At 37.5% G+C, this 12638-nt stretch overlaps 1 protein-coding gene across 1 annotated transcript in view; it reads right to left on the bottom strand.

The window, feature by feature from the left end:
- EML6 (EMAP like 6) overlaps positions 1-12638 on the bottom strand; it is a 540560-nt gene that overhangs the window by 449390 nt on the left and 78532 nt on the right. The window contains exon 5 of the mRNA XM_053712691.1: positions 1405-1590. Within this exon, the coding sequence (XP_053568666.1) occupies positions 1405-1590 (186 nt within the window). The remainder of the gene's footprint in view (positions 1-1404; positions 1591-12638) is intronic.

Raw genomic sequence — 12638 nt, forward strand, 5'->3', positions numbered from 1 at the left:
TAATGGCAGTTAGGGGAGGAGCTATATAGCAGCTTTGCTGTGGGTGGACTCTTGCAGCTTCCTGTTGGGAAGGAGAATATATCCCATAAGTAATGGATGATCCGTGGACTGGATACACTTAACAAGAGAAAAAGTGCATTTAGACAGTTTTACACAGCTAGACAGTTCTAGTTCACGTGTGCCATATAGATAAACATTGTGCTCACTCCTGTTGAGTTATTTATGAATCAGCACTGACAGGCTAAAATGCACGTCTGCCAAAAGAACTGAAATAAAGGGGCAGTCTGCAGAGGCTTAGAAACAAGGTAAAAAGTATATCAATTGGTTATACACAACTGGGGAATAAGAAATAAAGGAATTATGGATCTTTTAAAACAATAACATTTCTTGATTAGACTGTCCCTTTAACATTTCGAGTCAGTTTATACATTATTACAAAGACTAACCAATTAAAATAAAGAACTGATATGATTTAATTTGTAAACATCTTATACAGTTTAAATTGTGATTGGTTCACTATGTGAATGATTTAATGAAGTCTGTTAAACAATGATGCTTGTTTAAATGTGAACTTAACGTGATTGGGATTTTAAAATAAAAAATAAAAAAAAGATAGTTCCAACCCTTAGCCCACCATGCTATCAATGATCAAAATGGTAAAGGTCTTCAAAAATATTTTAGAACACCAGATGCTGTAAAGTATTTTCTGGAGGAATGGGGTTTCTGAGGGAACTCAGTGATATATAACTGATCATTTAAAGGGACAGTCTACTCCAGAATTGTTACTGTTTAAAAAGATAGATAATCCCTTTATTACCCATTCCCTTGTTTTGCATAACCAACACAGTTATAATAATATACTTATTACCTCTGTGATTACCTTGTATCTAAGCCTTTGCAGACTGCCTCCTTATTTCAGTTCTTTTGACAGACTTGCATTTAGCCAATCAGTGCCCTCTCACTTGTAAATCCACAGGCGTGGTCACAATGTTATCTGTATGACACACATGAACTTACATCCTCTAGCTGTGGAAAAACTGCCAAATGCATTGAAATAAGGGGCGGCCTTCAAGGTTTTAGAAACTAGCATATGAGCCTACCTAGGTTTAGCTTTCAACAAAGAACTCCAAGGGAACAAAGCAAGTTTGATGATAAAAGTGAATTGGTAAGTTGTTTAAAATTGCATTCCCCATCTAAATCATGAAAGTTTAATTTTGAATAGACTGTCCCTTTAATGCTGTGCAAAGTAAGTTGAAACCATTTGAAAATGTATTTTTCTAATAGATTCAGAGGGACCTACATTTGAAAATGCGTTAATCTGTGTGAAAAGCTTATCAACACGATTGAAATATACTTCTATTTTAGTTCCCAAGTGTATTACGTGCCATTTAATGACATACTTACACTGTGCGCGCCTTGAATGGTGCGAGCTAACGTCAGCCCTTTCCACACATAGATGTCTCCATTTAATGCACCTGAGTATGTGATGTCATCTCTTGCACATGATAGACAAAGGATGGTTTGCAGATCCCCAGTTTTGCCAAATATTCCCCGTTTTGCAGTGAGAGCATTTCCACAGAGGGTCCAGAACTAAACACAAAAGAACACTAAGTATATATATATATATATATATATTGTATAAAAAAAGTTACCTCCTTTGTTAATAAATTATTACTTCAAAAGATACATACATTTTTTTTTATAATTACACTATATTATGTGTACTTCAAAATCCTGTACTTGTGCAACTGCATAGATCAGGGGTGTCAAACTCATTTGAGTTGCGGGCCATTTTCTATACAAGTACAACTCACGTGGGTTGCGCTCTAATGCTTTTAAGAAGGTGACGCTCCATCTGGTTGCTCTCCCACAGAGTCTGTGCTACTTTTTTCTCTAGCAGCCCTGTTCCGGGCGCACTCACAGTTTAGCATACGCATGCGCAGCATAGAATAACATTTCCTCTGCATTATAAATAGTGGATCACAATGCTGTCTGCATAGCGACCCACTATTTATATAGTGAGAGACTGTTGTATATAATATAAAATAAATAAATATAAAATACATATTTATCAAATATAAAGTATGTGATTTTACTTAAAGAGAAAATTAAGGAAAGGAATGGACAGAAATTATGCGTGAAATCAGTGCTGCCATAGTAATGAACACCTGTAAAGAAATGCTGCATGTGCCAAATAAATCATTATGCACTTATTTGTGTTTGTGTTTTCCTTTTTAATAACATTACTTGTTAAAGACTGAGGGGTTTTAACGCATGCGCATCCCTAACAGTAAGCGCACTCGCTCTTTAAGTAATAAGCATATTATAATCATTATTTTTCATGGAGGTGGCGTGGGCCGCACAAAATTAGGTTGAGGGCTGCATGAGGCTCGTGGGACGCCAGTTTGACACCCCTGGCTTAGATATAAAAATATAAACATGTGTAGAAAAAGAGGGTTGTATTACATATAAAGTTCTTTCTTTACATTTCAAGTCACAAAAGATTCATTTCTGTTAACACAGCAGCTTTTTTCCATTTAAAAAGTCTTTGGTTCCTTTCATGACATCATTTTCCTCACCCATTCATCATTTGGTCCCCACCTCTAAGAGAGCGCTGTATCAAGAGGGCAGCAAGTGATGTCATTCAGAGCATGTATAGTAATTCTTTACTGATGCTCCAAACCCAAATATAACCCATATGTAGCCAGTCAGATGGCTGGAAGTGTTAGCCACTCCCCAACAGAAATGGTTGCAACAAGTGCAGCAAGGGGTTAAACTGGAGCTATAGCTTGCAAACATTTTTTTCAATAAAGTATTGGATGCTCAACAAATTTAAACTGATACAACTTAAAAATGCTTGAAATAAGGACCAGAAAGCCATGTTCTGCTATAGTTCACCAAAGCATTGCTCTTGTATAGCCATAAAGGAAGACAGATGGGAAGTTTATTAAACTGTACAATCATATGCCTGAATAATATCTGATTATCGTGATTCTGATACAGCATGCTATTTTAAACAATTTTCTAGTTTACTTCTATTATCAAATGTTCTTCATTTTCTTGGTATCTTTTGTTTAAAAGCAGAGACTTAAGCTCTAGAGCGGGCATGTGTCTGAAGCACTATATGGAAGCGGTTTTGTAAGAATGTTATCCTTTTACAAGAGCACTAGATGGCAGCACTATTTCCTGACGTAGTGATCCAGACAACTAGCTATCTCTTAAAGGGATAGTAAAGTCCAAATTAAACTTTCATGATTAAGATAGGGCATGTCATTTTAAACAACTTTCTAATTTACTTTTATCATCAAATGTGCTTTGTTCTCTTGGCATTCTTAGTTGAAAGCTAAACCTATGTAAACTCATATGCTAATTTCTAAGCCCTTGAAGGCCTCCTCCTATTTGAATGCATTTGACAGTTTTTCACAGCTAGAGGGAGTTAGTTCATGTGCTTCAAATAAATAACATTGTGCTCACGCACGTGAAGTTATTTGAAAGGCAGCACTAATTGCCTGAAATGCAAGGCTGTCAAAAGATCTGAGATAAGGAGGCAGCCAGCAGAAGCTTAGATAAAAGGTAATTACAGAGGTAAAAAGTGTATTATTATAACAGTGTTGTTTATGCAAAACTGGGGAATGGTAAATAAAGGGATTATCTTTTTAAACAATAATATTTTTTGTGTTTACTATCCCTTTAAACAATCAATATCATGGGAAGAAAGAAAATTTGATAACAGAAGTAAAATGGAAACCTTTTTTGACAATTGTATGCTCTGCCTAAATCATATCCCTTTAAAGGGACAGTCTACACCAGAATTTTTTTTGTTTTAAAAGATAGATAATCCCTTTATTACTAATTTCCCAGTTTTGCATAACCAACACAGTTATATTAATATACTTTCTTTCATGTAATTAGCAAGAGTCCATGAGCTAGTGACGTATGGGATATACATTCCTACCAGGAGGGGCAAAGTTTCCCAAACCTCAAAATGCCTATAAATACACCCCTCACCACACCCACAAATCAGTTTTACAAACTTTGCCTCCTATGGAGGTGGTGAAGTAAGTTTGTGCTAGATTCTACGTTGATATGCGCTCCGCAACAGGTTGGAGCCCGGTTTTCCTCTCAGCGTGCAGTGAATGTCAGAGGGATGTGAGGAGAGTATTGCCTATTTGAATGCAATGATCTCCTTCTACAGGGTCTATTTCATAGGTTCTCTGTTATCGGTCGTAGAGATTCATCTCTTACCTCCCTTTTCAGATCGACGATATACTCTTATATATATACCATTACCTCTGCTGATTTTCGTTTCAGTACTGGTTTGGCTTTCTACAACATGTAGACGAGTGTCCTGGGGTAGTATCTTATTTTCTGTGACACTCTAAGCTATGGTTGGGCGCTTTTTTATAAAGTTCTAAATATATGTATTCAAACATTTATTTGCCTTGACTCAGGATGTTCAACATTCCTTATTTTCAGACAGTCAGTTTCATATTTGGGATAATGCATTTGAATCAATAATTTTTTCTTACCTTAAAAAATTTGACTTTTTCCCTGTGGGCTGAAAATGCTCACGGGGGCTGAAAATGCTTCATTTTATTGCGTCATTCTTGGCGCAGACTTTTTTGGCGCAAAAAATCTTTTCTGTTTCCGGCGTCATACGTGTCGCCGGAAGTTGCGTCATTTTTTGACGTTCTTTTGCGCCAAAAATGTCGGCGTTCCGGATATGGCGTCATTTTTGGCGCAAAAAGCATTTAGGCGCCAAATAATGTGGGCGTCTTATTTGGCGCTAAAAAAAAAAAATATGGGCGTCGCTTTTGTCTCCACATTATTTAAGTCTCATTTTTCATTGCTTCTGGTTGCTAGAAGCTTGTTCTTTGGCATTTTTTCCCATTTCTGAAACTGTCATTTAAGGAATTTGATCAATTTTGCTTTATATGTTGTTTTTTCTCTTACATATTGCAAGATGTCTCATGTTGCATCTGAGTCAGAAGATACTTCAGGAAAATCGCTGCCTGGTGCTGGAACTACCAAAGCTAAGTGTATCTGCTGTAAACTTTTGGTAGCTGTTCCTCCAGCTGTTGTTTGTATTAAATGTCATGACAAACTTGTTAATGCAGAAAATATTTCCTTTAGTAAAATACCATTACCTGTTGCTGTTCCGTCAACATCTAATACTCAGAGTGTTTCTGATAACATAAGAGATTTTGTTTCTGAATCTATTAAGAAGGCTATGTCTGTTATTCCTCCTTCTAGTAAACATAAAAAGTCTTTTAAAACTTCTCTTTATCCAGATGAATTTTTAAATGAACATCATCATTCTGATTCTAATGATTCTTCTGGTTCAGAGGTTTCTGTTTCAGAGGTTGATGCTGATAAATCTTCATATTTATTTAAAATGGAATTTATTCGTTCTTTACTTAAAGAAGTCCTAATTGCATTAGAAATTGAGGATTCTGGTCCTCTTGATACTAAATCTAAACGTTTAGACAAGGTCTTTAAATCTCCTGTAGTTATTCCAGAAGTTTTTCCTGTTCCTGGTGCTAATTCTGAAGTAATTTCCAGGGAATGGAATAATTTGGGTAATTCATTTACTCCTTCTAAACGTTTTAAGCAATTATATCCTGTGCCGTCTGACAGATTAGAGTTTTGGGACAAAATCCCTAAAGTTGATGGGGCTATCTCTACCCTTGCTAAACGTACTACTATTCCTACGGCAGATGGTACTTCCTTTAAGGATCCTTTAGATAGGAAAATTGAATCCTTTCTAAGAAAAGCTTATTTGTGTTCAGGTAATCTTCTTAGACCTGCTATATCGTTGGCGGATGTTGCTGCAGCTTCAACTTTTTGGTTGGAAACTTTAGCGCAACAAGTAACAGATCATGATTCTCATAACATTATTATTCTTCTTCAACATGCTAATAATTTTATCTGTGATGCCATTTTTGATATTATTAGAGTTGATGTCAGGTTTATGTCTCTAGCTATTTTAGCTAGAAGAGCTTTATGGCTTAAAACTTGGAATGCTGATATGTCTTCTAAATCGACTCTACTTTCCCTTTCTTTCCAGGGTAATAAATTATTTGGTTCTCAGTTGGATTCTATTATCTCAACTGTTACTGGTGGGAAAGGAACTTTTTTACCACAGGATAAAAAATCTAAGGGTAAAAACAGGGCTAATAATCGTTTTCGTTCCTTTCATTTCAACAAAGAACAAAAGCCTGATCCTTCATCCTCAGGAGCAGTTTCAGTTTGGAAACCATCTCCAGTCTGGAATAAATCCAAGCCTTCTAGAAAAGCAAAGCCAGCTTCTAAGTCCACATGAAGGTGCGGCCCTCATTCCAGCTCAGCTGGTAGGGGGCAGATTACGTTTTTTCAAAGAAATTTGGATCAATTCTGTTCACAATCTTTGGATTCAGAACATTATTTCAGAAGGGTACAGAATTGGTTTCAAGATAAGACCTCCTGCAAAGAGATTTTTTCTTTCCCGTGTCCCAGTAAACCCAGCGAAAGCTCAAGCATTTCTGAAATGTGTTTCAGATCTAGAGTTGGCTGAAGTAATTATGCCAGTTCCAGTTCTGGAACAGGGGCTGGGGTTTTATTCGAATCTCTTCATTGTACCAAAGAAGGAGAATTCCTTCAGACCAGTTCTGGATCTAAAAATATTGAATCGTTATGTAAGGATACCAACATTCAAAATGGTAACTGTAAGGACTATCCTGCCTTTTGTTCAGCAAGGGCATTATATGTCTACAATAGATTTACAGGATGCATATCTGCATATTCCGATTCATCCAGCTCACTATCAGTTTCTGAGATTCTCTTTCCTAGACAAGCATTACCAGTTTGTGGCTCTGCCGTTTGGCCTAGCAACAGCTCCAAGAATTTTTACAAAGGTTCTCGGTGCCCTTCTATCTGTAATCAGAGAACAGGGTATTGTGGTATTTCCTTATTTGGACGATATCTTGGTACTTGCTCAGTCTTCACATTTAGCAGAATTTCATACGAATCGACTTTTGTTGTTTCTTCAAAATCATGGTTGGAGGATCAATTCACTAAAAAGTTCATTGATTCCTCAGACAAGGGTAACCTTTTTGGGTTTCCAGATAGATTCAGTGTCCATGACTCTGTCTTTGACAGACAAGAGACGTCTAAAATTGATTTCAGCTTGTCGAAACCTTCAGTCACAATCATTCCCTTCGGTAGCCTTATGCATGGAAATTCTAGGTCTTATGACTGCTGCATCGGACGCGATCCCCTTTGCTCGTTTTCACATGCGACCTCTTCAGCTCTGTATGCTGAACCAATGGTGCAGGGATTACACAAAGATATCTCAATTAATATCTTTAAAACCGATTGTACGACACTCTCTGACGTGGTGGACAGATCACCATTGTTTAGTTCAGGGGGCTTCTTTTGTTCTTCCGACCTGGACTGTAATTTCAACAGATGCAAGTCTTACAGGTTGGGGAGCTGTGTGGGGGTCTCTGACAGTTTTGGGAATTGGGAGCTGGTTTGGGAATCTCAGGAGGTGAGATTACCGATCAATATTTTGGAACTCTGTGCAATTTTCAGAGCTCTTCAGTCTTGGCCTCTTCTGAAAAGAGAATCTTTTATTTGTTTTCAGACAGACAATGTCACAACTGTGGCATACATCAATCATCAAGGAGGGACTCACAGTCCTCTGGCTATGAAAGAAGTATCTCGAATTCTGGTTTGGGCGGAATCCAGCTCCTGTCTAATCTCTGCGGTTCATATTCCAGGAATAGACAATTGGGAAGCGGATTATCTCAGTCGCCAAACGTTGCATCCGGGCGAATGGTCTCTTCACCCAGAGGTATTTCTTCAGATTGTTCAAATGTGGGAACTTCCAGAAATAGATCTGATGGCTTCTCATCTAAACAAGAAACTTCCCAGGTATCTGTCCAGATCCCGGGATCCTCAGGCGGAGGCAGCGGATGCATTATCATTTCCTTGGAAGTATCATCCTGCCTATATCTTTCCGCCTCTAGTTCTTCTTCCAAGAGTAATCTCCAAGATTCTGAAGGAATGCTCGTTTGTTCTGCTGGTAGCTCCAGCATGGCCTCACAGGTTTTGGTATGCGGATCTTGTCCGGATGGCCTCTTGCCAACCGTGGACTCTTCCGTTAAGACCAGACCTTCTGTTGCAAGGTCCTTTTTTCCATCAGGATCTCAAATCCTTAAATTTAAAGGTATGGAGATTGAACGCTTGATTCTTGGTTAAAGAGGTTTCTCTGACTCTGTGATTAATACTATGTTACAGGCTCGTAAATCTGTATCTAGAGAGATATATTATAGAGTCTGGAAGACTTATATTTCTTGGTGTCTTTCTCATCATTTTTCCTGGCATTCTTTTAGAATTCCGAGAATTTTACAGTTTCTTCAGGATGGTTTAGATAAAGGTTTGTCCGCAAGTTCCTTGAAAGGTCAAATCTCTGCTCTTTCTGTTCTTTTTCACAGAAAGATTGCTAATCTTCCTGATATTCATTGTTTTGTACAAGCCTTGGTTCGTATAAAACCTGTCATTAAGTCAATTTCTCCTCCTTGGAGTTTGAATTTGGTTCTGGGGGCTCTTCAAGCTCCTCCGTTTGAACCTATGCATTCATTGGACATTAAATTACTTTCTTGGAAAGTTTTGTTCCTTTTGGCCATCTCTTCTGCCAGAAGAGTCTCTGAATTATCTGCTCTTTCTTGTGAGTCTCCTTTTCTGATTTTTCAACAGGATAAGGCGGTGTTGCGAACTTCTTTTAAATTTTTACCTAAGGTTGTGAATTCCAACAACATTAGTAGAGAAATTGTAGTTCCTTCATTATGCCCTAATCCTAAGAATTCTAAGGAGAAATCATTGCATTCTTTGGATGTTGTTAGAGCTTTGAAATATTATGTTGAAGCTACTAAGACTTTCCGAAAGACTTCTAGTCTATTTGTCATCTTTTCCGGTTCTAGAAAAGGCCAGAAAGCTTCTGCCATTTCTTTGGCATCTTGGTTGAAATCTTTAATTCATCATGCCTATGTTGAGTCGGGTAAAACTCCGCCTCAGAGGATTACAGCTCATTCTACTAGGTCAGTTTCTACTTCCTGGGCGTTTAGGAATGAAGCTTCGGTTGATTAGATTTGCAAAGCAGCAACTTGGTCTTCTTTGCATACTTTTACTAAATTCTACCATTTTGATGTGTTTTCTTCTTCTGAAGCAGTTTTTGGTAGAAAAGTACTTCAGGCAGCTGTTTCAGTTTGAATCTTCTGCTTATGTTTTCATTTAAACTTTATTTTGGGTGTGGATTATTTTCAGCAGGAATTGGCTGTCTTTATTTTATCCCTCCCTCTCTAGTGACTCTTGCGTGGAAAGATCCACATCTTGGGTAGTCATTATCCCATACGTCACTAGCTCATGGACTCTTACTAATTACATGAAAGAAAACATAATTTATGTAAGAACTTACCTGATAAATTCATTTCTTTCATATTAGCAAGAGTCCATGAGGCCCACCCTTTTTTGTGGTGGTTATGATTTTTTTTTATAAAGCACAATTATTCCAATTCCTTATTTTTTATGCTTTCGCACTTTTTTCTTATCACCCCACTTCTTGGCTATTCGTTAAACTGATTTGTGGGTGTGGTGAGGGGTGTATTTATAGGCATTTTGAGGTTTGGGAAACTTTGCCCCTCCTGGTAGGAATGTATATCCCATACGTCACTAGCTCATGGACTCTTGCTAATATGAAAGAAATGAATTTATCAGGTAAGTTCTTACATAAATTATGTTTTTTACCTCTGTGATTATCTTGTATCTAAGCCTCTGCAAACTGCCCCCTTATTTCAGTTCTTTTGACAGACTTGCCTTTTAGCCAATCAGTGCTTACTCCTAAATAACTCCACATGCGTGAGCACAGAGTTTTCTATATGACTCACATGAACTAACACCCTCTAGTGGTGAAAAACTGTCAAAATGCATTCAGCCTAGAGGCGGCCTTCAAGGTCTAAGAAATTAGCATATGAACTTCCTAGGTTTAGCTTACAATAAAGAATACCAAGAGATCAAAGAAAAATTGGTGATAAAAGTAAATTAGAAAGTTGTTTAAAATTACAAGCCCTATCTGAATCATGATACTAGACTGTCCCTTTAAGCTTTCAGTAAAGATAGTATTGTTTTATTTTAGTTAAATGGAGAGATGTTCTATCATGCTGCTGCTATGCACATGAAAGAGCAAGCAAACTAATTATTAGATGTATTATTGAAAGAAAAAGTATTAAGTTAAACTTGTTGAGCTTCATATTGACAATAACAGCAAATAGATGGTGCATTCCTAGGAATTCACTGCACTTATTGATAGGGAAAGGGACAGCACCCATAGGCATCAATACAGTTTTATTCAGGACAGGACAATGTAATCTAAAAATACTCAAACATCCACTTTTAGTTGGTTAAATGACTTTAATGTACCTTTACTTTTTATTTTGGGGAATAAACTACATTAACATAAACTGGCATTGTGAGTGGAAACTGGCATTGTGCAACAACCGCTGTGGAATAGTCAGTGGTTCTGAGAGGTAATTTAACCTTGCAGGGGTTAAACACATACCATTACACAGTTGTTAGTGTTAAAATGACATATTGCAACAAAATTAGAGCATTTCACCTTTCCACTATAATGGCCATTTAATAAATGTTTGCTGCAATAGCATAATATATTCAACTTTGAAATATTGTTTCCTTTTGCTCACTTAAATGATCATTTACAATAACTAGTAAACGTTTTTTTGCGAATACAGGGAGTGCAGAATTATTAGGCAAATGAGTAATTTGACCACATCATCCTCTTTATGCATGTTGTCTTACTCCAAGTTGTATAGGCTCGAAAGCCTACTACCAATTAAGCATATTAGGTGATGTGCATCTCTGTAATGAGAAGGGGTGTGGTCTAATGACATCAACACCCTATATCAGGTGTGCATAATTATTAGGCAACTTCCTTTCCTTTGGCAAAATGGGTCAAAAGAAGGACTTGACAGGCTTAGAAAAGTCAAAAATAGTGAGATATCTTGCAGAGGGATGCAGCACTCTTAAAATTGCAAAGATTCTGAAGCGTGATCATCGAACAATCAAGCGTTTCATTCAAAATAGTCAATAGGGTCGCAAGAAGCGTGTGGAAAAACCAAGGCGCAAAATAACTGCCCATGAACTGAGAAAAGTCAAGCGTGCAGCTGCCAAGATGCCACTTGCCACCAGTTTGGCCATATTTCAGAGCTGCAACATCACTGGAGTGCCCAAAAGCACAAGGTGTGCAATACTCAGAGACATGGCCAAGGTAAGAAAGGCTGAAAGATGACCACCACTGAACAAGACACACAAGCTGAAACGTCAAGACTGGGCCAAGAAATATCTCAAGACTGATTTTTCTAAGGTTTTATGGACTGATGAAATGAGAGTGAGTCTTGATGGGCCAGATGGATGGGCCCGTGGCTGGATTGGTAAAGGGCAGAGAGCTCCAGTCTGACTCAGACGCCAGCAAGGTGGAGGTGGAGTATTGGTTTGGGCTGGTATCATCAAAGATGAGCTTGTGGGGCCTTTTCGGGTTGAGGATGGAGTCAAGCTCAACTCCCAGTCCTACTGCCAGTTTCTGGAAGACACCTTCTTCAAGCAGTGGTACAGGAAGAAGTCTGCATCCTTCAAGAAAAACATGATTTTCATGCAGGACAATGCTCCATCACACTCGTCCAAGTACTCCACAGCGTGGCTGGAAAGAAAGGGTATAAAAGAAGAAAATCTAATGACATGGCCTCCTTGTTCACCTGATCTGAACCCCATTGAGAACCTGTGGTCCATCATCAAATGTGAGATTTACAAGGAAAGAAAACAGTACACCTCTCTGAACAGTGTCTGGGAGGCTGTGGTTGCTGCTGCACGCAATGTTGATGGTGAACAGATCAAAACACTGACAGAATCCATGGATGGCAGGCTTTTGAGTGTCCTTGCAAAGAAAGGTGGCTATATTGGTCACTGATTTGTTTTTGTTTTGTTTTTGAATGTCAGAAATGTATATTTGTGAATGTTGAGATGTTATATTGGTTTCACTGGTAAAAATAAATAATTGAAATGGGTATATTTTTGTTTTTTGTTAAGTTGCCTAATAATTATGCACAGTAATAGTCACCTGCACACACAGATATCCCCCTAAAATAGCTTTAACTAAAAACAAACTAAAAACTACTTCCAAAACTATTCAGCTTTGATATTAATGAGTTTTTTGGGTTCATTGAGAACATGGTTGTTGTTCAATAATAAAATTAATCCTCAAAAATACAACTTGCCTAATAATTCTGCACTCCCTGTATATATATATATATATATATATATATATATATATATATATATATATATATATATATATATAGTATGCAAATAGACTGCACTCACTAGATTTGTGATAAATAATACAAATGTATTGTTTAAATCATAGTGACGTTTCGGGGTCCACAAACCCCTTCCTCAGAGAAGGGGTTTGTGGACCCCGAAATATCATTATGATTTAAACAATACATTTTTATTATTGATCACAAATCCAGTGAGTGCAGTCTATTTGAATACTATTGTAATTTAACTTTGACTAAGCACCCTGGTTG

Source organism: Bombina bombina, chromosome 4, assembly GCF_027579735.1.
Source record: "Bombina bombina isolate aBomBom1 chromosome 4, aBomBom1.pri, whole genome shotgun sequence".
NCBI classification, from domain to species: domain Eukaryota; kingdom Metazoa; phylum Chordata; class Amphibia; order Anura; family Bombinatoridae; genus Bombina; species Bombina bombina.